At 43.7% G+C, this 26,794-nt stretch overlaps 2 protein-coding genes across 5 annotated transcripts in view; both read right to left on the bottom strand.

Moving 5' to 3' along the window:
* Positions 1-1,163: 1,163 nt before the first annotated feature.
* Positions 1,164-8,921, bottom strand: LOC120051075 (leukocyte elastase inhibitor-like). Its single transcript, XM_038997702.1, has 7 exons — positions 8,591-8,921; positions 5,897-6,095; positions 3,559-3,699; positions 3,131-3,248; positions 2,763-2,905; positions 2,234-2,401; positions 1,164-2,012 (listed from the first exon to the last, which is right to left on the bottom strand). The coding sequence occupies exons 2-7, from the start codon at positions 6,062-6,064 to the stop codon at positions 1,608-1,610; spliced, it is 1,143 nt and encodes a 380-aa protein (XP_038853630.1). The 5' UTR covers positions 6,065-6,095; positions 8,591-8,921; the 3' UTR covers positions 1,164-1,607.
* Positions 8,922-11,925: 3,004 nt separating this feature from the next.
* LOC120051072 (zinc finger CCHC domain-containing protein 2-like) overlaps positions 11,926-26,794 on the bottom strand; it is a 60,218-nt gene continuing 45,349 nt past the window's right edge. For 2 of the 4 annotated variants that reach the window (XM_038997698.1, XM_038997699.1), the window contains exons 7-14: positions 20,116-20,187; positions 19,082-19,142; positions 18,593-18,737; positions 15,866-15,936; positions 14,967-15,064; positions 14,522-14,665; positions 12,871-14,409; positions 11,926-12,285 (exon numbers count right to left, since the gene is read on the bottom strand). In XM_038997698.1, coding sequence (XP_038853626.1) covers positions 12,224-12,285; positions 12,871-14,409; positions 14,522-14,665; positions 14,967-15,064; positions 15,866-15,936; positions 18,593-18,737; positions 19,082-19,142; positions 20,116-20,187 — 2,192 coding nt within the window. In that variant the 3' untranslated portion in view covers positions 11,926-12,223. The remainder of the gene's footprint in view (positions 12,286-12,870; positions 14,410-14,521; positions 14,666-14,966; positions 15,065-15,865; positions 15,937-18,592; positions 18,738-19,081; positions 19,143-20,115; positions 20,188-26,794) is intronic. The other 2 variants (XM_038997701.1, XM_038997700.1) reach the window with 2 other exon arrangements.

Here is a 26,794-nt window from a genome sequence, read left to right as displayed (position 1 = left end):
ATCCTGAACAACTCCTCAGTCCTTAACAATTACAAGCTTATCTGTATTACTGTTCTGTACTTTGTCATATATTTGTACGTTTTATGTGGACCCCAGGAAGACTAGCGGCTGCATGATCAGTAGCTAATGGGGATCCTAATAAACTAAACTAAATACCATGAAAATATGCAGAGTGGTACTCAGTAATGTTTGGGGCAAATACAACACATAATACTTTGTATTCAGGACAAAAAGTGTATTGCTTTGCCACATTTTTTGCAGTATTACTTTAGCGCCATGTTGCAAACAGGATGCATGTTTTGAAATATTTGTATTCTGTACAAGCTTCCTTTTCACTCTGTCAATTAGGTAAGTATTGTGGAGTAACTGCGTTGTTGATCGTTCCTGTTTTCTCCTATCACAGCCATTAAACTCTGTAATGGTTTTAAATCACCGTTGGCCTCATGGTGAAATCCCTGAGTGGTTTCCTTCCTTTCCGGTAACTGAGTTAGGAAGGACGCCTGTATCTTTGTAGTGACTGGGTGTATTGATACACCATCCAAAGTTTAATGAATAACTTCACCATGCTCAAAGGGGTATTCAGTGTTAGCTTTTTACATTTTTTCATCAATAGGTGCCCTTCTTTGCGAGGCATTGGAAAACCTCCCTGGTCTTTGTGGTTAAATCTGTGTTTGAAATTCATTGCTCGACTGAGGGACCTTACAGATAATTGTATGTGTGGGATACAGAGATAACTGACACAGGGGGGCTGTTTTGATGCCACTCCCCCACCGTTGTAAAACATATTTTGGAAGATATAAAAATGCATTTAATGTATACATTTGTTTTTGCCACATGTATTATATTACAGACACCTTCATTCCTACTTTTAAAATGTGAGCTAAACATACAAAAATGTATAATTTTTTTGAAATTAGTTACTGTCCCCACTACAACAAAAATACTTAAATAAATGTAATTTTGTCCTCTAAACATTTAATTGAAATGCTTTAGAATTCCATTCATTCCTAGAGGACTGTTTCTTCTGGGGAGTGACAATATGGCTGACCAGTGGCTTCAAAGCCTCTCATTGGCCAATACATAGCATCGGCAATCCAGGGTTTATATACATCATTGGTTAAGACACCCGTGCATGTGCGCACACAGGAAATGACACACACCCACACACTTATCATATCTTTATTTCCTGTAAACTTTCATATAGTTGCTTAATTTGAAAAGAAAACACCAGTATAGCTTACCACATGAACAGTAGGTTAAAAAGAGTCGTGAGCACATCAGAAGACTAGGAGAGTTCATTATCAGAAAACAAAATAAAAATGTTTGAGGATAATTGCACTTCAGTGTGTTGAAGTAGGTGGAAAGTAGAGAAACATCATGATAAGGCAAAATGTGTTGTTCGTAACATCAGGCCAGTAAGAAATTCATTAAATTCCTCAAACCTAATTTCATCACAAATACACTTGACTCTTCAATTCTTTGGTAAGGCATTGACATCAAAGCATATAATCAAGCACACAGATGGGATATTGATGTAGCTGCTGCAGTATATACTATTAAAAGCCCTTCCTCCCTCCACATGGCATGTTCCATTTCCTATATAGCCCCTAAGGGGAGCAGTAGCGACCGTAGAACAGAACGCTCTGGGTGGGGTTGTGGCGGATGAAGAAGAGGAAGGGGTGGTCGGCGACAAATGTGGGCGTCCTCATGGCACAGCGCATCATCATGATGGCGGCCGTGGCGCCCGCTGCCTCCGTTCCCTCCTCGTTGACCTCCACGAAGGCCTTGTGAATCACCTTGGACAGCACCAGGTCGTTGACGGGCGACATGCCCGAGAAGTCGCTTTTGGAGTGGTCGAAGGCGTCCGTCATGCCCATGCTGACAAGCAAGTCCTTCAGGTCCAGGCTCTCCTCCAGCTTGAACTTGGGCAGGCCCACCTGAACCTCCACCGTGTCCATCATGTCAGGCCTGGTCCACTCCACAAGGTTCTTGTAAGTCAGCTCCTTCTCTAGCTGCGTTGTGTGTGTGTGTGTGTGTGTGTGTGTGTGGGGGGGGGGGGGGGGGGGGGGGGGCAGGAGACAAAGTCAATACATTGACACATCTAAAGTATGACAATGACTTATTTCGGTGTGAGCTAACCCTATAACTAGCTTTCTAATTCAAGTTAACTTTATACTCCATGTGTATTGTGTTGGCCACAAAACCCATCTCGTTGAATGTAAGTGAGTCCTACCTTCTTCAGACCAGTGGTGTCATCCTCCATCTCATTAGGTAGCATGATGAGCATGCTTAGTTCATTCCCTACGTAGGGTAGCTCCAGAATCTGGCAGTTGGCCTCTGGGATGAAGGTCAGGGGGAACTTGGCCTTCTGATGCATCATTTTCACTGGCTTACTCTCATTCTGTAGTCAATGAAAGGAAGGTAGGGAGTCACCCACTATTTTGTTAACAGTTGCCTTCTTGTGTGTAATTTGTGACTACAAGGCATTTTCACCATTGTAGCAAAGGTTACTCACCGTTACTCATGAAAGTGAAGCAAGCTAGAACATTACTCTCACAAAAGACTCAGAAGGGATGACTGGAACCGACTACAGCAACAGTTCAGTGGAAGTCAGATCTTTTCTTTAGAAGCGCTACTCTAAAGTGGTGTAACTACACATTCATTGCACAAACGGACACATCAGAGAAAAATGAATGAAAAGCCACTCCTCAGATCTTGTCGGGAATTCGTTCTACATGTTAAGCCGGTTGGGTAAACACTACCTTGTTCAATTTGAACAGGGCATCGCTGGTGCTGCTCTCTTTGAACTTCTTCTCCCAGTTGCCCTTGAAGTAGATGGCGTTCACCAACACTAGTCTGGTGAGTTGGTTGACAACCCCCTCCGCCAATAGGTTCTTGATTTTCTCTACAAAATACAGAGGCCATAGAAATTACAGAGGTGATGGTAACATTGTAATAAGGTGTAGTTACATAACAAACAGATACATCATGGACACATAATGGATTTTAAATCCATATGAACAAAATGTATGATCAATTCATCCTCAATCCAGTCCCTTTGATTTTTACACTGAATTTGAGAATATTAATACTATTGTGCACATGGAGACAGCTTGCGGCATCTGATCACCTGCGGTCTGCTTCTCCACCCAGGCGTTAATGTTCTGTCTGGCAGTCTCCGCATTGGACTTGAAGTCCACAGCCTCCAGCTCGGCATTGTAGTGCTTCTTGGTGTCGCCGAGGAAAGTCTGTCACATTTACCAGAGACACAAAAATCAACACAGTCAATATCCTTGCTTTATCAAACCCTAAGTACCTAAAATAGTGTCTAGTCTACAATGATGTACAGTATAATGATAGCATTTTGCAGGATATTCTATCCATTATCTTTTTGTTGACAACTCTCTTCGTCATAAGGCTATGTTCCAACGTGTAATGAAATGCATAATGACCTTTAACCTAAACACTGTGATTCATTAGTGTCAATTCAGATTGAGCAAAAATATCTAAATCTTACACACACTTTCTCCACCCACTGTGTAAACAATAGGGCTTTACCTGAACAAACTGGTAAGACTGCTCGCCGTACAGGCGATTGGCCAGGCTCAGTGCGTACGGGGCTCCCTTCTTGTTCAGTTCACTCATGAGTTTGTTGAAGCCGACATGGACGTTATCCGTAGCTTTGTGGAGGTGCAGGGACTGCAGACAGGATTTAAAAAAATAACATTTACAAAATGTGACATTGTGGTAGCATCTTCCTGTGGCATCCATGACATGCAAACCCCTAGCCGAAACACAACTCGTACGTTTTTCAGCTAGCAAACAAACCCACCATTGTTTACTGTATTCATCCACCACATCACCAAATAAAGAAATGTTTTCAGGAAAGTGTCAACATTGAAATGCATCCAAACAGCATAACTTGTCGTTTTGACATTTGGTGGTTGGACATGACCAGCACAGATTACCTTCATGTTGCTCACAAAGTGGTTAAGGTATTCTTTGTATGTGTGTGAGTGTGACCAGACTTTCCTGTTTATATTTCCGTTTTCAGACGGCAGCTTATCAAGGGTTATGAAAAAATATAGATAAAAGAAAAGAAAGAATATGCTTGTGTTCCCTCAAGTCCCAAATGTGACTACTACATTGTGTACATAGGCTATAAGATGATTTGTGTATGGGGCTTATATCCCTTCACAAATGTACTGTAAATAAACCACAGACGCCAGAAAACACAGACCCCACAACAAGGCTATCCAAACTTTTTCCTGGAGAGCTACGTGCTGTAGGTTTTCGCTTCAACGAAAGATAAGCGTAATCAAGTTAGATACATCTCGGGATAGAGCGAAAACCTACTAGAGAGTAGCGCTCCAGGAACAGGGTTGAAGAGCCCTGCCCCACACCAATAGTAGTACCTTGTTCCCACCAAATGGCTACCTCACCAACAGCCCAATGTTATCTGGCAGCAAGCTCTCTTTGAACCCCCTGGGTTACCCATTCCTTATTATATACTTATATTAGCACCTTCAGAGCCAGCGGAAGCTGGGGCTTTTGTACTTGCTGGAGTAGTCCTGGGTCAGCCTTTTTAGATTTGTCTGCTTTGACAAAGCAGAGGACCTAGTGGACGTCAGTATGACAATTGGTTATCATTTTTGAACAGCATAGATGTGGGAAGTGGGTGGAATACAACATTGTGTGTGTGCGCGTGGCTGGCGAGCTGCGTAGGTTCCAGAAATAATCCTTCAAAACGTAATGTAGGGCGGTAAATTAAGGCCGTTGAGTCCTTAACAGGTAAAGAAATTGAGACCACCCCTATCATATTTGTTCTGTGAAGATTGCTCAATTTTTTTTTTTATATCCTTTATTTAACTAGGCAAGTCAGATTGCTCAATAGGAAGGTATGCATTCTTGTACCACACTTGTGTACCCTAGACTCGCCCTTTTTATGACTTCAACTCTACATTGCTGCTATTTCATCACGACCTACATGTTCAGTATCATGCAGAAAGGCTTTTTCACATTGGACAATACATTCCATGGCTATTATAATAAATATTCTGGCTGACAGCTAAATGGAGGTTGTACAAATTAGACAATACATAAGAGTAGACTATCAGGGCCTCGCCCCCTGATTATTGACTGTACGTTTGTTTATTCCATGTGTAACTCTGTTGTCGCACTGCTTTGCTTTATCCTGGCCAGGTCACAGTTGTAAATGAGAACTTGTTCTCAATTGGCCAAACCTGGTTAAATAAAGGTGCAATAAAGAAAAAAATCCCAAGACAACATAAACTCTTATCTGGCACCTACATGTCTACTAGCTGTACACAGATAATGGGAACCGAGAGACTGATAAGAAGGATTACTTTATTGCTCTCCATGTTGCCACAGTAACAGTAGGGCTGTACTCAAATAAAGCCTAATCTGCTGACTAAAAGGAAGCCTTCTGTGAATCGTCATGGACAGGCTACCCATTTGTCAGCCACACCCTTTCCTATTCATCTCAGAAACACTGGAAAGGTTTTTCACAGGGGTTAAGGGAGAAGCTATAGTCAATTTAGGTGGAGAATTGCAACGTGAAATAAATTGCCATGTGCATGTGACTACATAAAAAATCCAATCTAGCCTTGATGCAAGTTTACATTAGACAGGATAATGACAAAAAGTAAAGGCTACATTATCCAACCTTTGTCGATAGTGACTAGTCCAGCAAACTATTTTATGAAATATATCTGTATTCATTCCGGTACCATTGTGCTGTCCATGCATACTAATCAGGCTAATCAACAGAAGTATAGTTGGATAAGAGATGAATGTGTGAGAGTAAGATGATTATGTTTGAGTGTATGGGTTTTTGGATGGACGGGATCCCCAAAAATGGTTTACACTGACTCACCTCTGACATCTGGGTAGCAGTGTTACCTCTGGCTCCCAGGGACACCATGGCCAGGGCAGAGCAGATGCTGAGAGGGGAGTAGAAGACATTGCCTGTTTTGTTGTGCTCTGTGATCTTCTTGAACAGCTCCAGAGAGAAATTGGTGTTGGCCACAGACACTGATGCCATTGTAACAGGTGGGAAAGGCAGGCTGGCAGAGCTTTGGAAGAAAGGTTAAGAAGTTAGTGTCCGTGGGCACTGGGTTTAAAACTTCATTGTAACAGAGCAGTCATATACAGTAGCCTATATACAATAACATGCAATTATCGCGAGAGCCATCTTGGGCTGATGCGAAAGAAAAAGTAGGCTAAAGAACATAGAATTAATGTAGTCTAGCTAGCAGTCTGATTAATCAGGCTGTATAATACACAATTAATTGGTATATACAGCCTGAAACTAATGCCTGCAAAATTTTGTAAATGTACCTTACAAGCCAGAATGTTGAATAAAGTTACATTTAAACATACTCTATTAACAATTACTTGTGTATTACAGCCTGATTAAATCTTGAATGAGTATGTACATCAGTGGTGTGCGGGTCAGTTGTTTTGTTCGCCCGCAATTGCTAATAACCCATCCGCAACCGCCCGACTACACACAGTGTACAAAACAATAGGAACACTTTCCTAATATGGACTTGCACCCCCTTTTCCCCTCAGAACAGCCTCAATTCATTGGGGCATGGACAACAAGGTGTCAAGAGTTCCACAGGGATGCTGGCCCATGTTGACTCCAATGCTTCCCACAGTGTCAAGTTGGTTGGATGTCCTTTGGGCGGTGGACCATTCTTGATACACACAGGAAACTGTTGAACATGGAAAAACCCAGCAGCGTTGCAGTTCTTGACACACTCAAACCGGTGGGCCTGGCACCTACTACCATACCCCGTTCAAAGGCACTTACATCTTTTGTCTTGTCCATTCACCCTCTGAATGGCACACATACACAGTCCAGGTCTCAAATGTATCAAGGCATACAAATCCTTCAACCTGCCTCCCCTTCATCCTCACTGATTTAAAGTGGATTGAACAGGTGACATCAATAAGAGATCATAGCTTTCACCTGAATTCACCTGGTTAGTGTTATGGAAAGAGCAGGTGTTCCTAATGTTTTGTACAGACAGTATTTGATAAAGTGAAAATCTGAGGCCCACAACCGACCCTAACCAGTTTATAGAAAATGGGCTGTCGGCTACAGTCAGACGCCGGAACGATTTCTTGACAGGGGATGCATTTTTGTTGTTGTCTGAGTTAGATATGTTTCTGCTTATAATTTTCAACATTTTGGTAGGCTATTTGTTAGTCAACTTGTCTATTATTATTATATACTTGCATCTTATTTTGGTCATTAGATTAATAGCCTATTTGTTGCCCTAGTAAACGAAACCTTTGCTCACCAGAATGTCATAAATCGACAGGCAAAGTTCTCTAATCTGCTTCTTTTACAGAGCAAAGACATTTAAGGATTGGGGAGAAAATGACGACGCTAATGTTCTCTGGGTGTCACCGAGTACAGTGAAATAAGTATGACCCCAATGCAATTCTAAAGTATAATACATCCAGTGTAATTTCACTTAGCATGATCTATTCAATTATGGCATAATTCTACTATTTGTATTCATTTGCATCACTGTCAATGACATACTTTTATTTTGAAGGCTAAACGCAAAGCCAACTATTCTATTGTGGCTAATCCTTATTGTGGCTAGCTTCACATAGATGGGTCCGACCATCATTCATCAAATAACAATTTTTTTTTTTTTTTTTTTTTATTTTTTATAAATGAGGGTTATTTTAGATGATGAAACCTAGCTATAGTTGGGTAGCTAACTATAGCTACTGAAACATATTGTCGTTTTGCTATGTTTTTTGGGAAGAACATTGTTTGCATCCATGAGCTAGCTAGCTTTTTTTTAATGACCAGCACTGTAGGTGAGCGAGACAACTTTACCAGCATCATAGCATACGTAGCGATGAATCGTTGGGGACATATGAAATACGAGTGATAGTGTAATCAATGTGTAATAACTACGTAAATTAATGACGCGTTAAAGTATGTGACGGGCAGTCACATTCAGGTCCTGATTGGTCAACAAGCTTATTTGACACGCAAAGACCCATCCGCGTTCAATAAAATTTGGCCTCTGCCTGCCTCGTCAAGCGTCACACCCTCCATACCGAGTCTCCGACCAAGCATAAATTTGCTCTTACGCCAGTAGATATAAATTGCACAATAATTATACATTTATGGATTTTATAAGGTAGGCTAATGTTTTGTCTTTATTCAACCCGGCCGCGGAGTGAATATAAGCTCGGGGACTGCGGGTAGAGTCAACATAACAGTACATCATACATCATTACTTAGGGCTGGTTTAAGGAGTTTGAGTTGACACTAGCCAGGCAAGATTAATCAGCTATCTAGTTAGCTAGCTACATTGATTAGAATGATCAATGTCCTGTCCTCTTTGATGTTACATTTATGGTGATAGCCAAACCAACAGCAGTTACTATGCTAAATAAGGATCACCAATTTAAAAAGTATAGTAATCGCAAACAACCTGCAAATCCGTTTATCAGAATGGCAAATGGCAACAGGGTTAACAATAAATGAGTCAGTGCCTTTAGATTGAGAAAATATTGTATCGCAGCTACTCACCAATGAATGGTTATTTGTCAATGTCAGGTAGTTCTCTTTCTCTCTACAGCCAGGTGACTTCAGTGGGTGGTTTGCTACAGACAAGTTTCAGCTAACCATCTGAAATATGTAATTTACAAAGACAGACACGCCCTGTGGGGGGGGTAGTCACTAGTTACCACAGCCACAGTCATTAACCCCACCTATTTCTACCATTTCTCTTCTTAAAAACTGATTTTAAACCTAAACCTAACGATAACCACACTTGATACCTTTATGCCAGACCTTAAATGAATACCAAAAAGAACATTTTTGTTTTCACGATTTTTTACAATATAGCTAATTCTGACTTTATGGCTGTGGTGGGCTGTAAAAGTGCTCTTCCGCATTCCGCACTCTTCCGCATCAGCTGACTACTACGGCAATTCAAGTGGATAAAACTGTACTGTACTATGAAGTTCAAAGTACAAACAAACTACATAAAAGCCGTGTAGGACCTAATTACAACAGACAAATAAACAAGAATGTTGGGGCATTTTGTATTTATTGCTGTTAATTCCAGGATAACAGATCAACAATTTGCATAAAATCCAAATTCGTTCTAGAAATATATTTGACCTTTCCAGTACACTAAAATGTAGATATCAAAGAATACAGTAAACATACACCTTAAGGTAACAGTGAGTGTACCCTCTACAGTCCAGCATTTTTAACCATATATGTTCAACATGTACAACTGGCAGGTTCATATGTACAATTGTCTTCCGAGCTCACATGGTTCTTCAAATCATCCAGCCGATTAATGTAAAGTGGTCCACACATTTTCTTTCCTGTGTTCATGTCCAAGTTTGCCTCACTATTTTAAGTAATTGTACGAAATCTCTGCTTACATCAAATCAAGCAGAAGAGATTTAGAGTACTTCACCGTTTGGTGGAAAGCTTTCACAAAATGTTTGGAGACAAACAGTACTAAGTGTGACTATTCATAAAAATGGACATAACTTCTCATATAAACAAACAAGTGTGTACTGTAAGTGTAATATGCCTATATGTAATTTTAATGTGTAGACCACAAAGCTTAAACAGACTCGAAAGAGCTCTAAATGATTGACAATTATCTCAAGGGATATGCTGTCTGAGAAGGCCAGGGATTGACATTGAAGCATGAAACGCACTTTCCCATCGGGCAAGTCAGGAGTATTTTTTGGTTGCCCAAAGATTATGCTCACTTGCCCGAAAATGTAAATGGTCTATTTACAGGCAGTAAGTAAGTGCCACATATTGCCTGCCTTTCACCTACACATAGGAATCAGAAAGATTGATTGAATTCTTTCTATTTTGGAATAATTATTCTATTTCGTACATCAGTTAAAAAAAATTCTCAGAGAAGGCTCAACTTGCCCAACAGAAATACATTGTTTAATAAGTGAAAGACAGACAATGGGGAAGAATTGGAAAGATCAGATTTTGGCTACTGGAATTCTTTGCAGTTTGGTTGTTTTCACACACACACACACAACAAAAATAACCAGCCCTATGGGGCAACCCCAGAGCAGGCTCAACTAGCTTGACTGATCAGTTCACTTTCCCCAGGCAATATGGCAACCCTTAATGTCAATCCCTGGAAGGCTACCAATCCTGATATCCAATAAACTCCAGTCAGACACTTCCATTAGTGTTCACACTTTTCATTTTCATACTCCACATGAAAACATCAATTTATAGTGTGTATGTGCATCAATTTGAGTACATTTACCAATGTACAAACAACATGCCTTACAGTTAGATCTCACTGCTGCATTGAAGGAAGAATAAACATATTGACTGTCTAGGTAGGCTACATGACATCTGCCTTTGCCACCAGTCTTGTAGAAATGGCTAAAGAAAAAAAGTAATTTTCAGAGTTATCAATGATAGTATTATCCCTCCTAACCACTGATGCTTCACATGGCACCACCTTGTGGCTCGACTCTGCAGTGCAACATTTCCAAGAGAATACTGGATGGAGGGACAGCAGTGTAGCAAGGTATAGAGCTTCACTGCTGCAATAACATCTGTCTCTAGGTTTGATTTAGGACTGTTTCAGTGCACTTGAGAGACTTCAGAATTCCTGGTAGCTATAGTGCATGTTACCAAAAATAAAAACACAGCAGCATTTAACTTCTACATGACAGACATGATGATTAAGAACGTCTTAATATGCGTTTCACATTATATCAAGTGGCAAATGCTTTAAGAATTTCCCCCCGATACTGCCAGATTCCTTAACATTAAGAAATTAAACATGTACATTCAAAAACACTGCAGCGAAAAAGAGAAAATAATTATTATTTTTTTTTTAACATTTACTTTTTTGTTGGTTTGCATTCATCTTTTGTAGCTGTACAGTTAAACAATAAAAATCCTAGTCGAATAACAATAAGGAGGTATAAATTTACCGTTATAAAAGACAAAGTATATGAAACTCTAATCGAGATCACGCAGGATCCCCATGTATTCTGAGAACAAAATAATTTTACGAAGCTCCCATACACATGGTGTCTTTTTAAAAATGTTTTCTAATAATATAAGAAATAAGTTAGTAAACATGAGCTGCTGTCTTGTGCCAGTCTTCAGTGCAAAATACCAAAAGCCACTGGGGGATTGGTGAAGGGGGGGGTATGCGTCTCTGGAAACGAGACAGCTTCACCCTCAGCTGTGATGGGGACGTTGGTGATGTCTCAGGCACAAGTACTTAGGACCCTCTTCGCACATGCTCGTTAAAAAGGTCAAACTAAAAATGAGAATAGCTAAATTTTCAATCAAATTGTCGACATATATTCAAGCGAATATTCAAAAATCTGCGTAAAGAAAATATGCACATTTTCCCACCAGAAGTGTGTTTCCACATCAGTGCATGATGACGCAGTACACACAAAATGAACTTTTTCACTTAAGTTTTCATGTACCAAATATAAATCTAAAGTTCAATGTGTTTCCATCGTGTTTTCAACTCTACTGATAGTTTTGTCACAAACTGTTGCGTTAAATAGAAAATGTGACTACTCCGGTCTTGGCACGTGTGCTCTAGCCAACAGCTCGCAGATATAGTGCGGGTAGGCTATTCTACATGAAGAGATTATTATGGATAAGAGCGAGAATCTTTTTATTTGTTAAACGGCAGTCAAGCATCGATATTCATGTCACCAGAATCTGACCCTTGACATTTATTGGAAAGGAGCATCAAGATCACCGTGCACTTTCACCACCCATCATAAGTTATTTCATCTGTAGCCTAATAAACTGCATGGTTTCCCCGAGTCATAGTGGGAGGACCACACCATATCATAGCGTGACTCCAAGTTTACTTCAATATGATGGTTATTATATCAATATTTGCACATAAAGGCGTTTCCATCGCATTTTACCGACACAAAAAGATCCCACCTTGTCTAGCGCAGTTTGTTTTGTCGACATTCGGAAAGCTTACCGACACATTTTCTGTTTCCATCAGGCCTGTCATTACATTTTTTATCCGACATGTACTTTACTCGCATAAAAAGGTTGGATGGAAACCTGGTTAATGACAGGGAAACATCAAGTGATGCTCTCTTGAAATGGAGGGGTCTCTTTGACCGCTCGTGACAAACAAGATGGCGGAACGAGAAGACATCTTCAGTCGGCGTTGTCTAGTGCTTCGGAAGAATGGGAGGCGGCGTACTTCAGCCGAAAGCCACCTGAAAAACAGAGAGGTGGGCGTCAGAACAAATAAGAAACGGGAAACGATAAAAATAAACTCAGAGAAAGTAAGCAAAAAGACAAGGTTCCACTGAGATGTCTACAAATTCCCAACCTGCACCTAATCGTATCCTCTGCGTGACATGTGTGTCATGTCATTTGGTCTGTGTTTTTCATTTTTAACTGTTCTGCTGTGTTTTGTCTTTGCCCTGCTAACAGAGAGTTTGAGAGAAATGTCCACAGGTCTCCTGAGATGAGAGAGCCCTTTACAGCAGCTCCTGGCTCTAAATAAGTCCTGAAAATGGAAATGAAGGTGGCTAATAGTCTGTTTTTGGGGGGTAGGGGGTGGGGAAGGTTACTGCAAAGGTCTGCCTTCCCAAGCTTGATCAAGGGTGCCCTCTGTGTGGGTGGGTGTAGGTTACTGGTGTGTAAGAGAGAGATCGAGAGGGGTGGGGGGGGGTCAGTCCTGAGGGCTGACCTCTACTTGGGAGGGAAGTATTGCAGGGGGGGCGGAGGGGGCCGTCCGAAAAGGCCAGCGGCCGCCCCTCCCCGCTCCACCCTGCCCCTGGCGGTGGCGTTATTACCTTGCTGTGTCGAGTCAATGGAGGGCTGTATGCAGTCCTGTGCGTAGTGGCCACTGACCCCACAGTTGTAGCACGAAACGTTGGCGTTCTTCTTGTTGACGCCGACTGCTACCCCCAGTGCACCTCCGCCTCCCGCCCCGGGCACCATGCCCACACTGGAGGGGTACATGTGCGGGTAGAAGCGGTTGTAGGGTGCCATCTGCTGGAGGCTGTAGCCTTGCTGTGTGCCCAGTAGGTGGTCAGAGTGGGAGTGGGGGTGCGTATGCAGCAGGGTCTGGCTGGCGAAGGGGACCGGGGTGGATGGGAAGAAGGGTAGCTGGGCCTGGCCGTTGCTCTGGGGGGGAGGCTGGCTGAGGTAGCTGCTGTTGCACAGGGACGTCAGCTGGAAGATGGGGGGCACACCGAACACCTGCCGCGGCGGCATCTGGTGGGGGAAGAAGAATGAAGGCGCTGTGTGGCTGTTGTTGCTGGTGCCGCAGCCTCCCCGGCAACCGCACGCCCCGCAGCACATGGGCTGTTGCTGGGGAGTCGCCTGCTGCTGCTGCTGTTGTTGCTGCTGCTGTTGTTGTTGTTGTGGTGGTTGCGCTTGTTTCTGGGCGACGAGGTTACTGGCACAGCTGGTGCTGTTGATGTAGGAGGTGGAGTCGCTCTGTGCCGTGCTGTGGGTGAGGGCAGGGCTGGGGCTGGGCACAGGACCGGGGTTGTGGGTGGGCACGGATGGGGGCACCACCGCCTGAACCTGTCCAGCTGTGGGCACTACCCCTACTCCGGCTACCCCTGTCCCCAGCGTTGCCATGATGGAGGTGGGGATGGGGGGCATGGTGTATGGAGAGGGCAGGCCTGAGGGAAGAGCCATTCCCGGGTGCTTGGCATAAGGGATGCTAGGCTCCCCTAGGGGTACAGAGGGGGTTAGGGGGTTGGCGGCAGGGTCGGGGTAGGCTGGCTGCAGGGGTGAGGCGTAGGGTGAGCCTGGGGAGATGACGCTGATGGCTCCAACCGGGGGGTGGTGGGCAGAGGAGGCGGTGACACCCTCGGAAGTGACAGTTGCCTTATGAGGGGCTGTTTTGAAGCGCTGGATTAGGGGCTGCAGGGCAGGGCTGCCAGGGGGGTGCAAGCCCAGGGTGGGGGAGCCAAACCCTGGAAGCAGCACAGGCACTGCAGCATGGGCATCCCTCTTTTCTGTGTCCCCTGGCACAGGAACTGGCACTGGGGTGGGCATGGGCTCTCGGAGGACCAGGGGCACCTGCATGATCAGTCCTCCTACAACCTTGTTGTCTACCAGGGCCGCTGCCACCTGAGGAGGAGGCAGGACTGGCAGAGAGGCATTGGCGGGCAGTGCTCCGTTGGGCAGTATGTATGGCAGGGGTTGCATAAAGGTGATGGGGGGAAAGTTGGGGATGGTCTCGGGGCAAAGGGGCTCCCCAGCAGGCTTGACAGAGGCCAGGGGGTGGATGGTGGGCAAGCCCCCCACTGCAACCTCCTGGCAGGGGAAGAAGGCGTCCGCTCTACCCTGGCTGCTAGAGTCGTCTGAGTGACTATCTGTATGAGAGAGAGAGAGAGAGAGCGCGCGAGAGAGAGGTCTTAGTGCTCCTGTCCAAAAACCTAAACAAGCACAAACTCTAATAATGGTGTGTGTGTGAGTGCGTGTCACCTTTGTCCTTCTCGTCCTCGCTGTCCAGGCTCTCTGGTCCATCGTGCTGGGGGCTGGAGGGGGAGCTGTAGCTCTCAGACGAGGTGTCTCCGTACACGTCCTGACTGGAGCCTCCGACTAGATGACCGTCTGGACACACACAACCTGAACATTAATGACACTACATTTAATTAAATATCCTTTGATTTAGATCAAATAAAACATGTGAAGGCATAAGTGTGCTAAGGCATTCAAATAAGCAGCTCAAAAGACTAAAAAGCTATGCCCAATAAACTTGTACAACACTGCTTTCTGTTGGTAAAATTAAGTTACTACAAGCCTCCATTTCACCCAGAAAACAAAAACACAATAATCTTTTTTCTCCAAATAGCATTTGATAACATTTCAGAGTCGACTGGGACAGGAAGAAGACTGCAAGGGCAAATTCATTTCCATCGATTCCCACCTTTCCCTTTCGATTGTCGCGTTCGCTGAGAAGCCAGAGGCACTATGCTCCCGTTCGTCAAGTAGGCAGCTCTTCCTTCTCCTTTCTTCCCCTTTTCCCTGGAGGAGAGAGAGACAGGCGAGCGGTTAGTCACAAAAGATAAAGGAGGGAAGATAAGAGAAATTGAGGCCTGTGGCTTGTCACATTAGTTGGTAGCAGGAGGAGACAGCTCTGTTTCTAGAATGCTAGCTAGCGCAATGCTAAACCCTATAGCCCAAATAGAAATGTTTCTAATAAGTAGATAGGGAGGAAAACTCCTTTATTTGAAGTCTCTACTAGTTCTCAAAAGCGCCTGTAGCAGTTGTCTGCCTGGGTGCTTGGCAACCACCCCTTATGCAGACCAGAACTGTGACAAAAAAGAGGAAAACAGCTTACATATTAAACCATCTCTGGCTCAGCTGTTAGCATGCTAGCTAGCAAAATGCTATGCCTTCTCTGTCAGGCCCCATGGTGGGGGTTCCTGAACTCAGTCACACTGTTTTAGCATTAGTTTCCCGAGCCTGTCGTACCTGTCATGGCCATGTTTGTCTGAGTGCTCAGTGCGTGCTCAGCACTTATCACAACGTAGCAACTGTATGCATGGTCAGCCGGCTCAGTGTTGAGGCAGTATGTCTGAATAGGGAAGTCTCTTAAATGTCAGTCAATGTTAGGACCCTTTTAGAAGGCGAGTGAATGTGACTGACTGTCTTGCGATGATAGATTATGAGCAGATTCAACCGTAAGTCAGGTTTGAATATTGATATAGGATGCATCCCAAATGGCACCCTTTTCCCTATATAGAGCACTACTTTTGACCAGAGCCCTATGGGAGCTGGGCATAAATAATGCAAATAATGCACTATATAGGGAATAGTGATCACCTGTCTGGTCCCAGTGCTCGTGGCTTGCTCTTGGTGGCAGGGTGGCTGCTCCTCTTTTCACTGTCCTGATGCTGCAGACAGAGCAAAAACATATATTCAGACAACGGAACATTCAATGATACAAGCCTGCACACTCAGTTAGCTCTCAAGGAGGAGGGTTGGTATATCATGTTATATTCCTCATACAACCACAGGAGAAAATAAATCTACAGACTGTGTCTTTAAAACCTATAGCTCCAACTATACCATGTGCCAGAGCAGGAATGCCATAGTGCTGCTGCCTGTTACACAACCCCTGTCACATGATGAGGGCCACATGAATGAGGCGGTGCTGGACACCGACCCAGAGCTATAGTGGGAGGGGTCAAAGGGCACAGCGCTTCACCCTGGCTAACGCTGATAGCAATCCTATTGCTGCTGAGCTAGACATGTTATTATTGCTGCTGAGGGCTGTGACCTTGGAGCGCACACACACACACACACACACACACACACACACACCCTTGTATAACTAACCTTGTGGGGACACACAATTCAGTCCCATACTAAATCCCATTTTCCCTAAACCATAAACCTAACCCGTACCATAACCTTAAACCGAAAACTTAAACCTAACACTAGCTGCTAACCCTAAAACTAACACTAAATCCCCTAGAAATAGCATTTGACCTTGTGGGGACTAACAAAATGTCCCCAGTTGGTCAAATATTTGTTTATTTACTATTCTTGTGGGGACTTCTGGTCCCCAAAAGTATAGTTAAACATGTCCACACACACACATACACACCCACACAGGTATATGTGACCGATCGCCTTGATTCAAGAAGCAAAATTTGAAATATTTTTTTATTAATTTAACTAGGCAAGTCAGTTAAGAACAAATTCTTATTTACAATGACGGCCTACCCCGGCTAAACCTGAAAGACGCTACCAATTGTGTGCAGCCCTATGGGAATCCCAATCATGGCCGGATGTGATACAGCCTGGATTCGAACCAGGGACTGTAGTGACTCTTGCACTGAGATGCAGTGCCTTAGACCGCTGCGCCACTCGGGAGCCCATTGGATAAAAGCAGAGACACAGAGCTACAAAATGGTATATCATACACTGCATTTGAGGAACAATGGGAAAGTAATTCTGCTTTGAAAGTTGATAAACTTGTAACCTCACTTTGAATGGCCTTTGAATGTTTTGGTACCTACTGGAGAGCTCTTCTTCCCATTCAGCATCATTCACACCCTCTTACGCTTTAACTCCACCAATCTCTTTAAGGGTTGATCCGAGCAACAGCAGTTAAGCATCCAAGCTAACTGACTAACAGTTGTCGCAGTGCTATTCTATTAAAATTAGTATTTTGTTAAGACGTGTAGCTAGCTAGCTAAACAATGAAACATAATCACGACTCATGACATTACTACCCTGCATGAATCTGCAGGTATCTAACCAACCAGGTTCAATGTTAGCTAGCTAACATTTGGCTATAACAAGCAAAGCAAATGGCTCTGCGATACGAATAATAAGATCATACAAGTAACGTTAGCTAGCAAGCCTGCCAGTCATCTAACGTTAGCTTGCTAGCTAACAGTACACTTTAACTTGAAACAAAAAGACTGTAAAAATTAGAAACGTGTAATATCTGAAAATGTAGCTAGCTAGACTATCTTACCAGTGGTCTGAAATCGGAGTAGATAGCCAGAGCGAATTTACCAGCTAACGTTACGTCTATCAACATTTCTATTGAAATGGATACTTGCATAGGAGTCTTTTGTTAAGACATGTAGCTAGCTAGCTAAACAATAAACCATAATCCCAACTCATGATGTTACTACCCTATTGACATGATAAGATCTTATAAATAATAAATGTGATTCCCGATGCCACGGAGATTGTGGCCTACGGTTCTAGATAGAGCCTAGGAGGGAAATTGTCCCACATAGGTAGTAAAAACATTTTAACAAAACGTTTTGGGAGCATAAATCAGTATGCAGGCTGGCATTCTCCCTACAAAGAGAATGTAACATGTCTGGCATTCAATGAAAAACATCAATGCTAGGGCAGTGAGCAAAGTAATCCTATCTATACTATGTCAATAACTATGTGAAGGGGAAGGCGTTTTTATTCTTTGGGGCCCTGTGTGTAATGATTCCTGAATGGACAAGCCCCCATTGTATAGGTTCCTTTGAGAAGCGCTGTGGAAAGAATGTGCTGGGTCAGTTGATTGCAAACATACTCTTGATTGATCTCACTAGGCCAAGAGAATAGTCCCCTGGCCCATGCCACACGGTTGTGGTGGGTGAAGAGTTGACTGTGTGTGGTACACACTTACACACGCAAAGATGCTCTCACACACGCTTATGTTGTTTATACGGAGCATCAGCCCTAATTTGGTCACTGACACTACAGGCTAAAGTGGAGCAGTGGAGCAATGTGTCAGCCATCTTGAAATGTAACATGTCTGCCTGGTCTAAATTAACTCCTTAGTCTGTGTAACCCAGTGTTGTCAGTCAATGTTCCCGAGGAGCCATTTTCAAAATCAACAACAAAAACAACCAATCAGAATGTACTGTATGTTCATACATTGTAAACAATGATACAAAACTATCTGAATAACAATGCCTCAATTGCTTAGCGTTAACTGTAAATTCATTGTTTTTTGGTCAAAAGTAGTGCACTATAAAGGGAATAGGGTGCCATTTGGGATGTAGCCTTGTTTTCCATCTGTCTCACCTGCTCTGGGCCCAGCCCCCCAGAGGTGTCTTGGTTGGGTTTGAGCGTACAGCTCTTCCTCCTCCAGTCTGTCAGGCCGTTGTGCTCCGAGCCGTGGGGCCCCCTCCGACTGCTCTCCCCCTGGGAACTTTTGGCATTGGGAATGCTGGGAAAAGGAGAGGCGGAATGAGAATAATTTTCATGTCTTTCATCAGAAACAAAACTATTGGCACTTGTGTAGATCTGCACTGGGGTGGTAGGTGCTACTCATTTGAAGGAGGAGTCACTCCTAACCACAGATCTAGGATTAGGTTACGCTACCCTCATTCCAAACCTTATTCATTAGGTGGGGAGATAGACATCTGACTCTTGACTGGTATAACACTTCAGGAGAGCAGTCACGTGTGTTTGCAAGGTGGGGGTCTTGGGTTCGAGCCTCGGTGTGAGGAAAGCGGTACTTGTTAAGCAGGCTACGTGACGTCTGTTACATTAAGACAATAGGGTGCTTACTTAAGGCTGGGGCTCTTGCTGCCATCTTTCTTCCGGCGCCCCTGAACGTACGGCTCCAAATCTGAAGGGTAGAGACATTTATTTATTCATTCATCTTTAGTTGACAGGAACAATACGATTTAAAATCAACTTTTCAGTTCACATCAAAACTCATTTCCATCTTTATTTATCAGTCAGTAGCAACAGGTTTTTCTGTGCTGTCCTCAGTGAGGTACGTTGTAATGCTTTATGACATAAGTTATTATACTAATAGGACATTAATTGGTTTAGCTAAGCCTGCAGTGAGTGTATGCACTGTGGCCTGTGATTAGCCTGTGAGCCCAGTGCACGGACAACGGGCAAAATATAGCCTCGAAATGCAAGGGGTGGAAGAGAGAGAGAGTAAGAGAGGGAGAGCGACAGAGAGAAGAGCCAGAGGGTGAGAGACAGAGATAGATAGTCAGAGAGAGAAAGAAAGAGAGCCCAGGCTTTCCGAGCACCCGACCAAAATAAACAGAAGTTAGCGACATAGCGCTACTTGTCTGTCCTGGAGTACAGGACTTCCTCTCCTGCCCTGCCGAGCCAGAGAAAGAATCCTGTGCATTCCTCCCTTCCCCTCCCCCTGCTCAGTTTGAACTGAATGAATAGACACCTAAAACAGAGATGTGACGGAGTATAAGTGCCCTATATTTCTGGTTCACACATGGTTAGCTGGCGAGCTACGTGACATAACACATAACACGCTTTTTAACTGGAGTTTAGGAAAACCCCTGCGAGGAATAGTCTAGGCTAAAGGTATCTACAACAACCCTTCTTCAAATCAACAACTCTAACTTCTCTTCCTACCAGTTAAGGTGTTGGCTAACTGTCAAAACTTCTTAGTCTCCCAGAATACACTTCTTCTAGATTCCGCCTCTGAACTGGGGAGTAAACAGTTGGGATGAGGGGAGTGGGCTTCAGGTTGACCTGGGTTAGGGGGTTAACCATGTTGGAATGAGTAGGGTGTAGGGTGAACAGGGTTTGGGGGTGAAGTAGGTTGGAGATGGGGTACTCACACACACCTTCCTCCTGGCTGGATGCCTCTGAGCAGTCCTCTTTGTATGGCTTCCCTAGGGCCACAGGGTTAACTGGAAAGAGAGGCACACACACACACACACACACACACAAAGTCTAATTCCACTTATAACAACAATGTTATGACTTGGCCTCCCGAGTGGCGCAGCGGTCTAAAGCTTGAGGCGTCACTACAGGCCCGGGTTCGATCCCAGGCTGTGTCGCAGCCGGCCGCGACCGGGAGACCCATGAGGCGGCCGGGTTAGAGAAGGGTTTGGCAGGCCGGGATGTCCTTGTCCCATTGCGCTCTAGCGACTCGTGACAGGCTGGGCGGTGCACGCTGACTTCGGGCGCCAGTTATAAGGGTGTTTCCTCTGACACATCAGTGCGGCTGGCTTCCGGGTTAAGTGAGCAGTGTGTCAAGAAGCAGTGCGGCTTGGCGGGGTCGTGTTTCGGAGGATGCATGGCTCTCGACCTTTGCCTCTCCCGAGTCCGTATGGGAGTTGCAGTGATGGGACGAGACTGTAACTACCAGTTGAATATCATGAAATTGGGGGAAAAAATGTCATGACTTGCCCAGTGGAAACCTGCTATTAGTTTAATGTGAACTAGTACAATGACACATCAAGTCAGTCTTTTAGACAACATAGTCAGGCGGACTGCCATCACAAGTAGGGGAAGTCGAGCTAGGGGAAACACTGCTGTTAATCATGGAGCACCTGATCGGAGCCATCTCTCTATGCGATTTGTGTCACCCTCTGGGCCTTGTTGATCACTCAGCCCCTCTGTGTGGATCACTCTGCGGTGACACGGACACTCGATCGGGTCCCCTACACCTGCCTCTCCCACCTAGGTTGTCAGCCCTCTGCTGTCACCCGCCACCGGTCTCTCAGGTAGGGCAGGGTAACCCTATTCCCTAAATAGGGCATTACTTTTGACCAGAGCCCATAGGGAAAAGGGAGTCATTTGGGACGTAGCCTCTGATGCCAGATGGCTTCAGTAGGAGACACAGTAGGGAGTGTAGGTATTGGCAAGAAAGTAGCATTGACAAGTCAGTCTGATGTCTCTGATATTAAAAGGGAAGTATGGGGAGAAATGCTTGTTTCCCATGCAGCTACATGATGCATAATCATTAACATATCCTATCCTTCATAAACAGTAATTCCATTGAAGTAAGTCACTAAGACATCTAGGCAACACTTTACTTTAAGCGGCAGGTAGCCTAGTGGTTAGAGCAAATAAGAACTTGTTCTTAACTGACTTGCCTAGTTAAATAAAAAATATTATTAGCAGTAACTGGTGCTGTTGGCCAATCAACACCTCCACACTCCCTCCATATCTCCTTTCCTCCCTCTCTTCCGCTCTCCCTTCATCCATCAATCTAGGGCTAGCTGGACCCTCTAATAAAATGTCCAGAGTTACTGATGCGTTTTGTTAGCACAAATCTAATTCTCCCTTCTTGTTTCCCCTCTATCCTGCTCTGAGGGTACAAAATGGAACCCATTTCATTTAGGTTGTGGAACATTTGCGCCTACTCCATTTTTTACAGCTGTTAAAGATTCGGCTGCTCAAAGGACGTTCCAAAAACAGCTAGGTTTATAATACAAAAGGTTGGAGAGGGGTAAAGGGACTGACATTTACACGATTAACCAAAAAGGGGAAAATTTTGCATCAAATTGAGCTACATTAAAAGCTTTGAGTGCCTCCTCTGATCTAATGCTTCCTGTTATGGGGTTGCACAATTTATCCAACTGAGAATATGACGAAGACGGAGTCACAAATGGCAGCCTATTCCCCATATAAAACACTACTCTTGTCAGAAGTAGTACACTACATAGTGAATAGGGTGCTATTCGAGATGCATCCATAGAGTGGCGGAGAGAAAGAGGATGGGTAAAAAGAGGTGGATTGATAGCCATTGGTCAGTGGTATTCCTCTGTAGTGCCAGTACAGTAGTCCTGAGGCTGACTTATGGGCTGCCATTTGGGACACATCCATGGTGACGTGGACCAGTTCTGAACAGTACATCCTGTTGTTGGGCCTGCCAGGGCATCGTGCTGCCCGCATCGCTCACCTCACCTGGGTGTCAATGTACAGCTGCTCTGCGGGAAGGCTAGGGAGCTGTGGGTGAGTCGCGCACACACACACAGCCTAGAGCCCACCTCAAGACATGTGTTTGTATACGTTCATGTATACAAACGGTATGATTAGAGTATGCACACACACACACACACACACGTCCTCATGCTCTGTATCCACAGGGCCTTCTCAACCCCCCTCCACTCCATAGCAGCCCAAGTCTGTTGATTTTGGATGATTTAGGGGCCTTCCGAGAGCGCTTCTCCCCGAACAGGTGCCAGGGGGACCTATTCATCATCCTGCTGCCCAGCCTCAGCCATGGAGAGAGGGATGGAGCAACATGTGGATGAGCTGAGCTTGAGGAGGACGGCTAATGTGCCATGATGTATAGTGATCCATGACATGAGTTAGAAGAATGGCGGCATGGCCATGGATGGTACTGTATGCCATCTGTATGCCTTATGACCATGTGATTAGGGGACGATATTATATCGCTACTTTGACTCCAAGTTAGGGATGGGCATGATTATTTGAATATCCGAACGGATGTTAGTATTCGATTACTTGCAAGAGCATTAATCAAAATAACAAATAGGCATATTTTAAAAGGCTTTGTCTAAAATTTGCTAAATGCAAGGATAGATAATGACATTCGGAATGTTAATAAAACAAAAGTTTTATGACTTTTTATGAGAGCGCTGCATAAAAAACACATACAGGTAGCCTACACAATTTTCACTGTGTTGCTTGCAGTGTTTCCCCTAGGATTTATTTCAGCAGCGGTGGCAAAGAGGTGGGGGCTTGGTAGTGGGCGTGGCCAATGGCATGGTTTTATCGGCCATCCTCTTACCCGACGACAACATTTTCAGTTTTAAAGCTAATTTCCTGGAATTCTACACATTTTGCCATGGCTTGCTCTTATGCTTTCTGAGTGACTCAAACGTTATAGCAAAATCAATGCCATGACATTCTTCTCCCTGAATGTTTCGTTTTTATTTTGGTGATTGATAGTTCTCATAGAGGATCTAATTTAAAATATATTGCTCCATTATCTTTTCTACATACTTTATATCAGGTTTTAGTCATTTAAAGTTGAAGTCGGAAGTTTACATACACACTTAGGTTGGAGTCATTAAAACTCATTTTTCAACCACTCCACAAATTTCTTATTAACAAACTATAGTTTTGGCAAGTCGGTTAGGACATCTACTTTGTGCATGACACAAGTAACTTTCCCAACAATTGTTTACAGACAGATTATTTCACTTATAATTCACTGTATCACAATTCCAGTGGGTCAGAAGTTTACATACACTAACTTGTCTGTGCCTTTAAAAAGCTTGGAAAATTCCAGAAAATTATGTCATGGCTTTAGAAGCTTCTGATAGGCTAATTGACATCATTTGACTCAATTGGAGGTGTACCTGTTGATGTATTTCATGGGCCTACCTTCAAACTCAGTGCCTCTTTGCTTGACATCATTGGAAAACCAAAAGAAATCAGCCAAGACCTCAGAAAAAAAAATTGTAGACCTCCACAAGTCTGGTTCATCCTTGGGAGCAATTTCCAAACGCGTGAAGGTACCACGTTCATCTGTACAAACAATAGTACGCAAGTATAAACACCATGGGACCACGCAGCCGTCATACCGCTCAGGAAGGCTCTGTCTCCTAGAGATTAACGTACTTTGGTGCGAAAAGTGCAAATCAATCCCAGAACAACAGCAAAGGACCGTGTGAAGATGCTAGAGGAAACAGGTACAAAAGTACAAGTCCTATATCGACATAACCTGAAAGGCCGCTCAGCAAGGAAGAAGCCACTGCTCCAAAACCGCCATAAAAAAGCCAGACTATGGTTTGCAACTGCACATGGGGACAAAGATCGTACTTTTTGGGGAAATGTCCTCTGGTCTGATGAAACAAAAATAGAACTGTTTGGCCATGATGACCATCGTTAAATTAAGGAGGAAAAAGGGGGAGGCTTGCAAGCTGAAGAACAACATCCCAACCGTGAAGCACGGGGGTGGAAGCATCATGTTGTGGGGGTGCTTTGCTGCAGGAGGGATTGGTGCACTTCACAAAATAGATGGCATCATGAGGCAAGAAAATTATGTGGATGTATTGAAGCAAAATCTCAAGACATCAGTCAGGAAGTGAAAGCTTGGTCGCAAATGGGTCTTCCAAATGGACAATGACCCTAAGCATACTTCCAAAGTTGTGGCAAAATGGCTTAAGGACAACAAAGTCAAGGTATTGGAGTGGCCATCACAAAGCCCTGACCTCCAGCCTATAGATAATTTGTGGGCAGACCTGAAAAAGCGTGTGCGAGCAAGGACTACAGACCTGACTCAGTTACACCAGCTCTGTCAGGAGGAATGGGCCAAAATTCACCCAACTTATTGTGGGAATCTTGTGGAAGGCTACCCAAAACGTTTGGTCCAAGTTAAACAATTTAAAGGCAATGCTACCAAATACTAATTGAGTGTATGTAAACTTCTGACCCACTGGGAATGTGATGAAAGAAATAAAAGCTGAAATAAATCATTCTCTCTACTATTATTCTGACATTTCACATTCGTAAAATAAAGTGGTGATCCTACCTGACCTAAGACAGGGAGTTTTTTACTCGGATTAAATGGCAGAAATTGTGAAAAACTGAGTTTAAATATATTTGGCTAAGGTGTATGTAAACTTCCACCTTCAACTGTATGTAGCGCTAGTCGGGTGTACCTGCGCCAAAACCCCTGTGTTTTTCACCCTATAGCTTGTTCTCCATCTTGTTTCTACAATAATAGTATTTTGTTTCAATAACTTGTTTCTGTTAATGTCTTGCTTGGTCAATCTAGCACACACTTTGATTACTGATAACTACTTTATTGAGGGAAAATACAATACAACTGTGATATGTTGTTGTCTCACCAGCTATCTTAATTAAGATGAATGCACTAATTGTAAGTCGCTCCGGATAAGAGCGTCTGCTAAATTACTAAATAGCGAGCCAACATGTTTTCAGCACTTTTATCCTAATGTTCTCTCTTGTCTCTCTGCAGCAGACATGCACTGAGTGTACAAAACATTATTAAGACCAGCTCTTTCCATGTCATAGATTGACCAGGTGAATCCAGGTGAAAGCTACGATAACTTGTTGATGTCACTTGTTAAATCCACTTCAATCATTGTAGATGAAGGGGAGGAGACAGGTTAAAGAAGGATTTTTAAGCCTTGACACAATTGAGACTTAGATTGAGTTTGTGTGCTATTCAGGGGGTGAATGGGCAACACAAAAGATTTAAGTGCTTTTGAACGGGGTATGGTAATAAGTGCCAGGTGCACCGGTCTGTGAGACAAACTGCGCCGCTGCTGAGTTCTTCCATGCTAGATAGTTTCCCGTGTGTATCAAGAATGGTACACCACCCTAAGGACATTTAGCCAACTTGACAACTGTGGGTAGCATTGATGTCAACATGTGCCAGTAACCCTGTGGAACGCTTTCGACACCCTGTAGAGTCCATGCCCCGACAAATTGAGGCTGTTCTGAGGGCAAAAGGGTGTTCCTATTATTCCTACTTGCAGTATCAAATCGCAATACATATCGTATCGGTACCTAAATATCGTTATGATATTGTATCGTGAGGTCCCTTGCAATTCCCAGCCCTTATTCACACCTAAAATAGGCTAGTCCCCATCACCACCACATGCACACACTTTAAAGAAATGGCAGAATTTATTTTGAATTTTCCAACTCTACTATTTTATCGCTGTTTAGAAACAACCTATTTTTATTATGGCCTTTTAGCACTGCTCTATGGCATGTCTCTGAGCCTGTATCCCAACATATGTATAAATACACTTACACACTTACACTTACACACTTACACACACACACACACACACACACACACACACACACACACACACACACACACACACACACACACACACACACACACACACACACACACACACACACACACACACACACACCAGGGTTTCCGTTAACCGGTAATAGCCGGCTCCCCACCCAAAAATGAAAAGCCTATAAATAAAATGGGTGCCGGCCAATTGTCTGGGCGAATTTTTACCTATTCATTGATCAAAATATCAGTTGATGTAGCGCGAGAGCTGCTGCTACAGCTCATAAAACATTTGCTTTTATAAGTCCAATCATTGCAGAACAATTGTAAATCCAATCACGTGTTAAAAACAATGGCCATGATTACAGGTTATTTCTCAACTGGTAATTGAAGCGCGCTTCCCATTCGCTATTGAAGTGCATAGGCAACAAGGCAGACTTCAGAACATCACACACCACATTGCATTTTGAAAACATATACTTAATTGTTTGGAACCTGTTTTACTACATATGAGGTATGTCTTACCTTGCTTCAAAGTAGCCTAGCCAAAATCCAACCAAACGTGCAGGCAATTATTTTATAAATATTATAACTAGTCACCTATTTCTCTCAACTTTATTTCATTGTCCAGTTGCCAAAGGCACAATCCTAGTCATATAAGCAACACATGCTAGTTGTTGCATCTTTAGATCTCTTTATTAACCTCGCATGTGCGTGGCGCTTTGTGCGCAATAATGTGAAGTAATATT

This window comes from Salvelinus namaycush, chromosome 7, assembly GCF_016432855.1.
Source record: "Salvelinus namaycush isolate Seneca chromosome 7, SaNama_1.0, whole genome shotgun sequence".
NCBI lineage: Eukaryota > Metazoa > Chordata > Actinopteri > Salmoniformes > Salmonidae > Salvelinus > Salvelinus namaycush.
The sequence above is the reverse complement of the archived record's forward strand: the minus strand, read 5'-3'. Positions and strand labels throughout refer to the sequence as shown.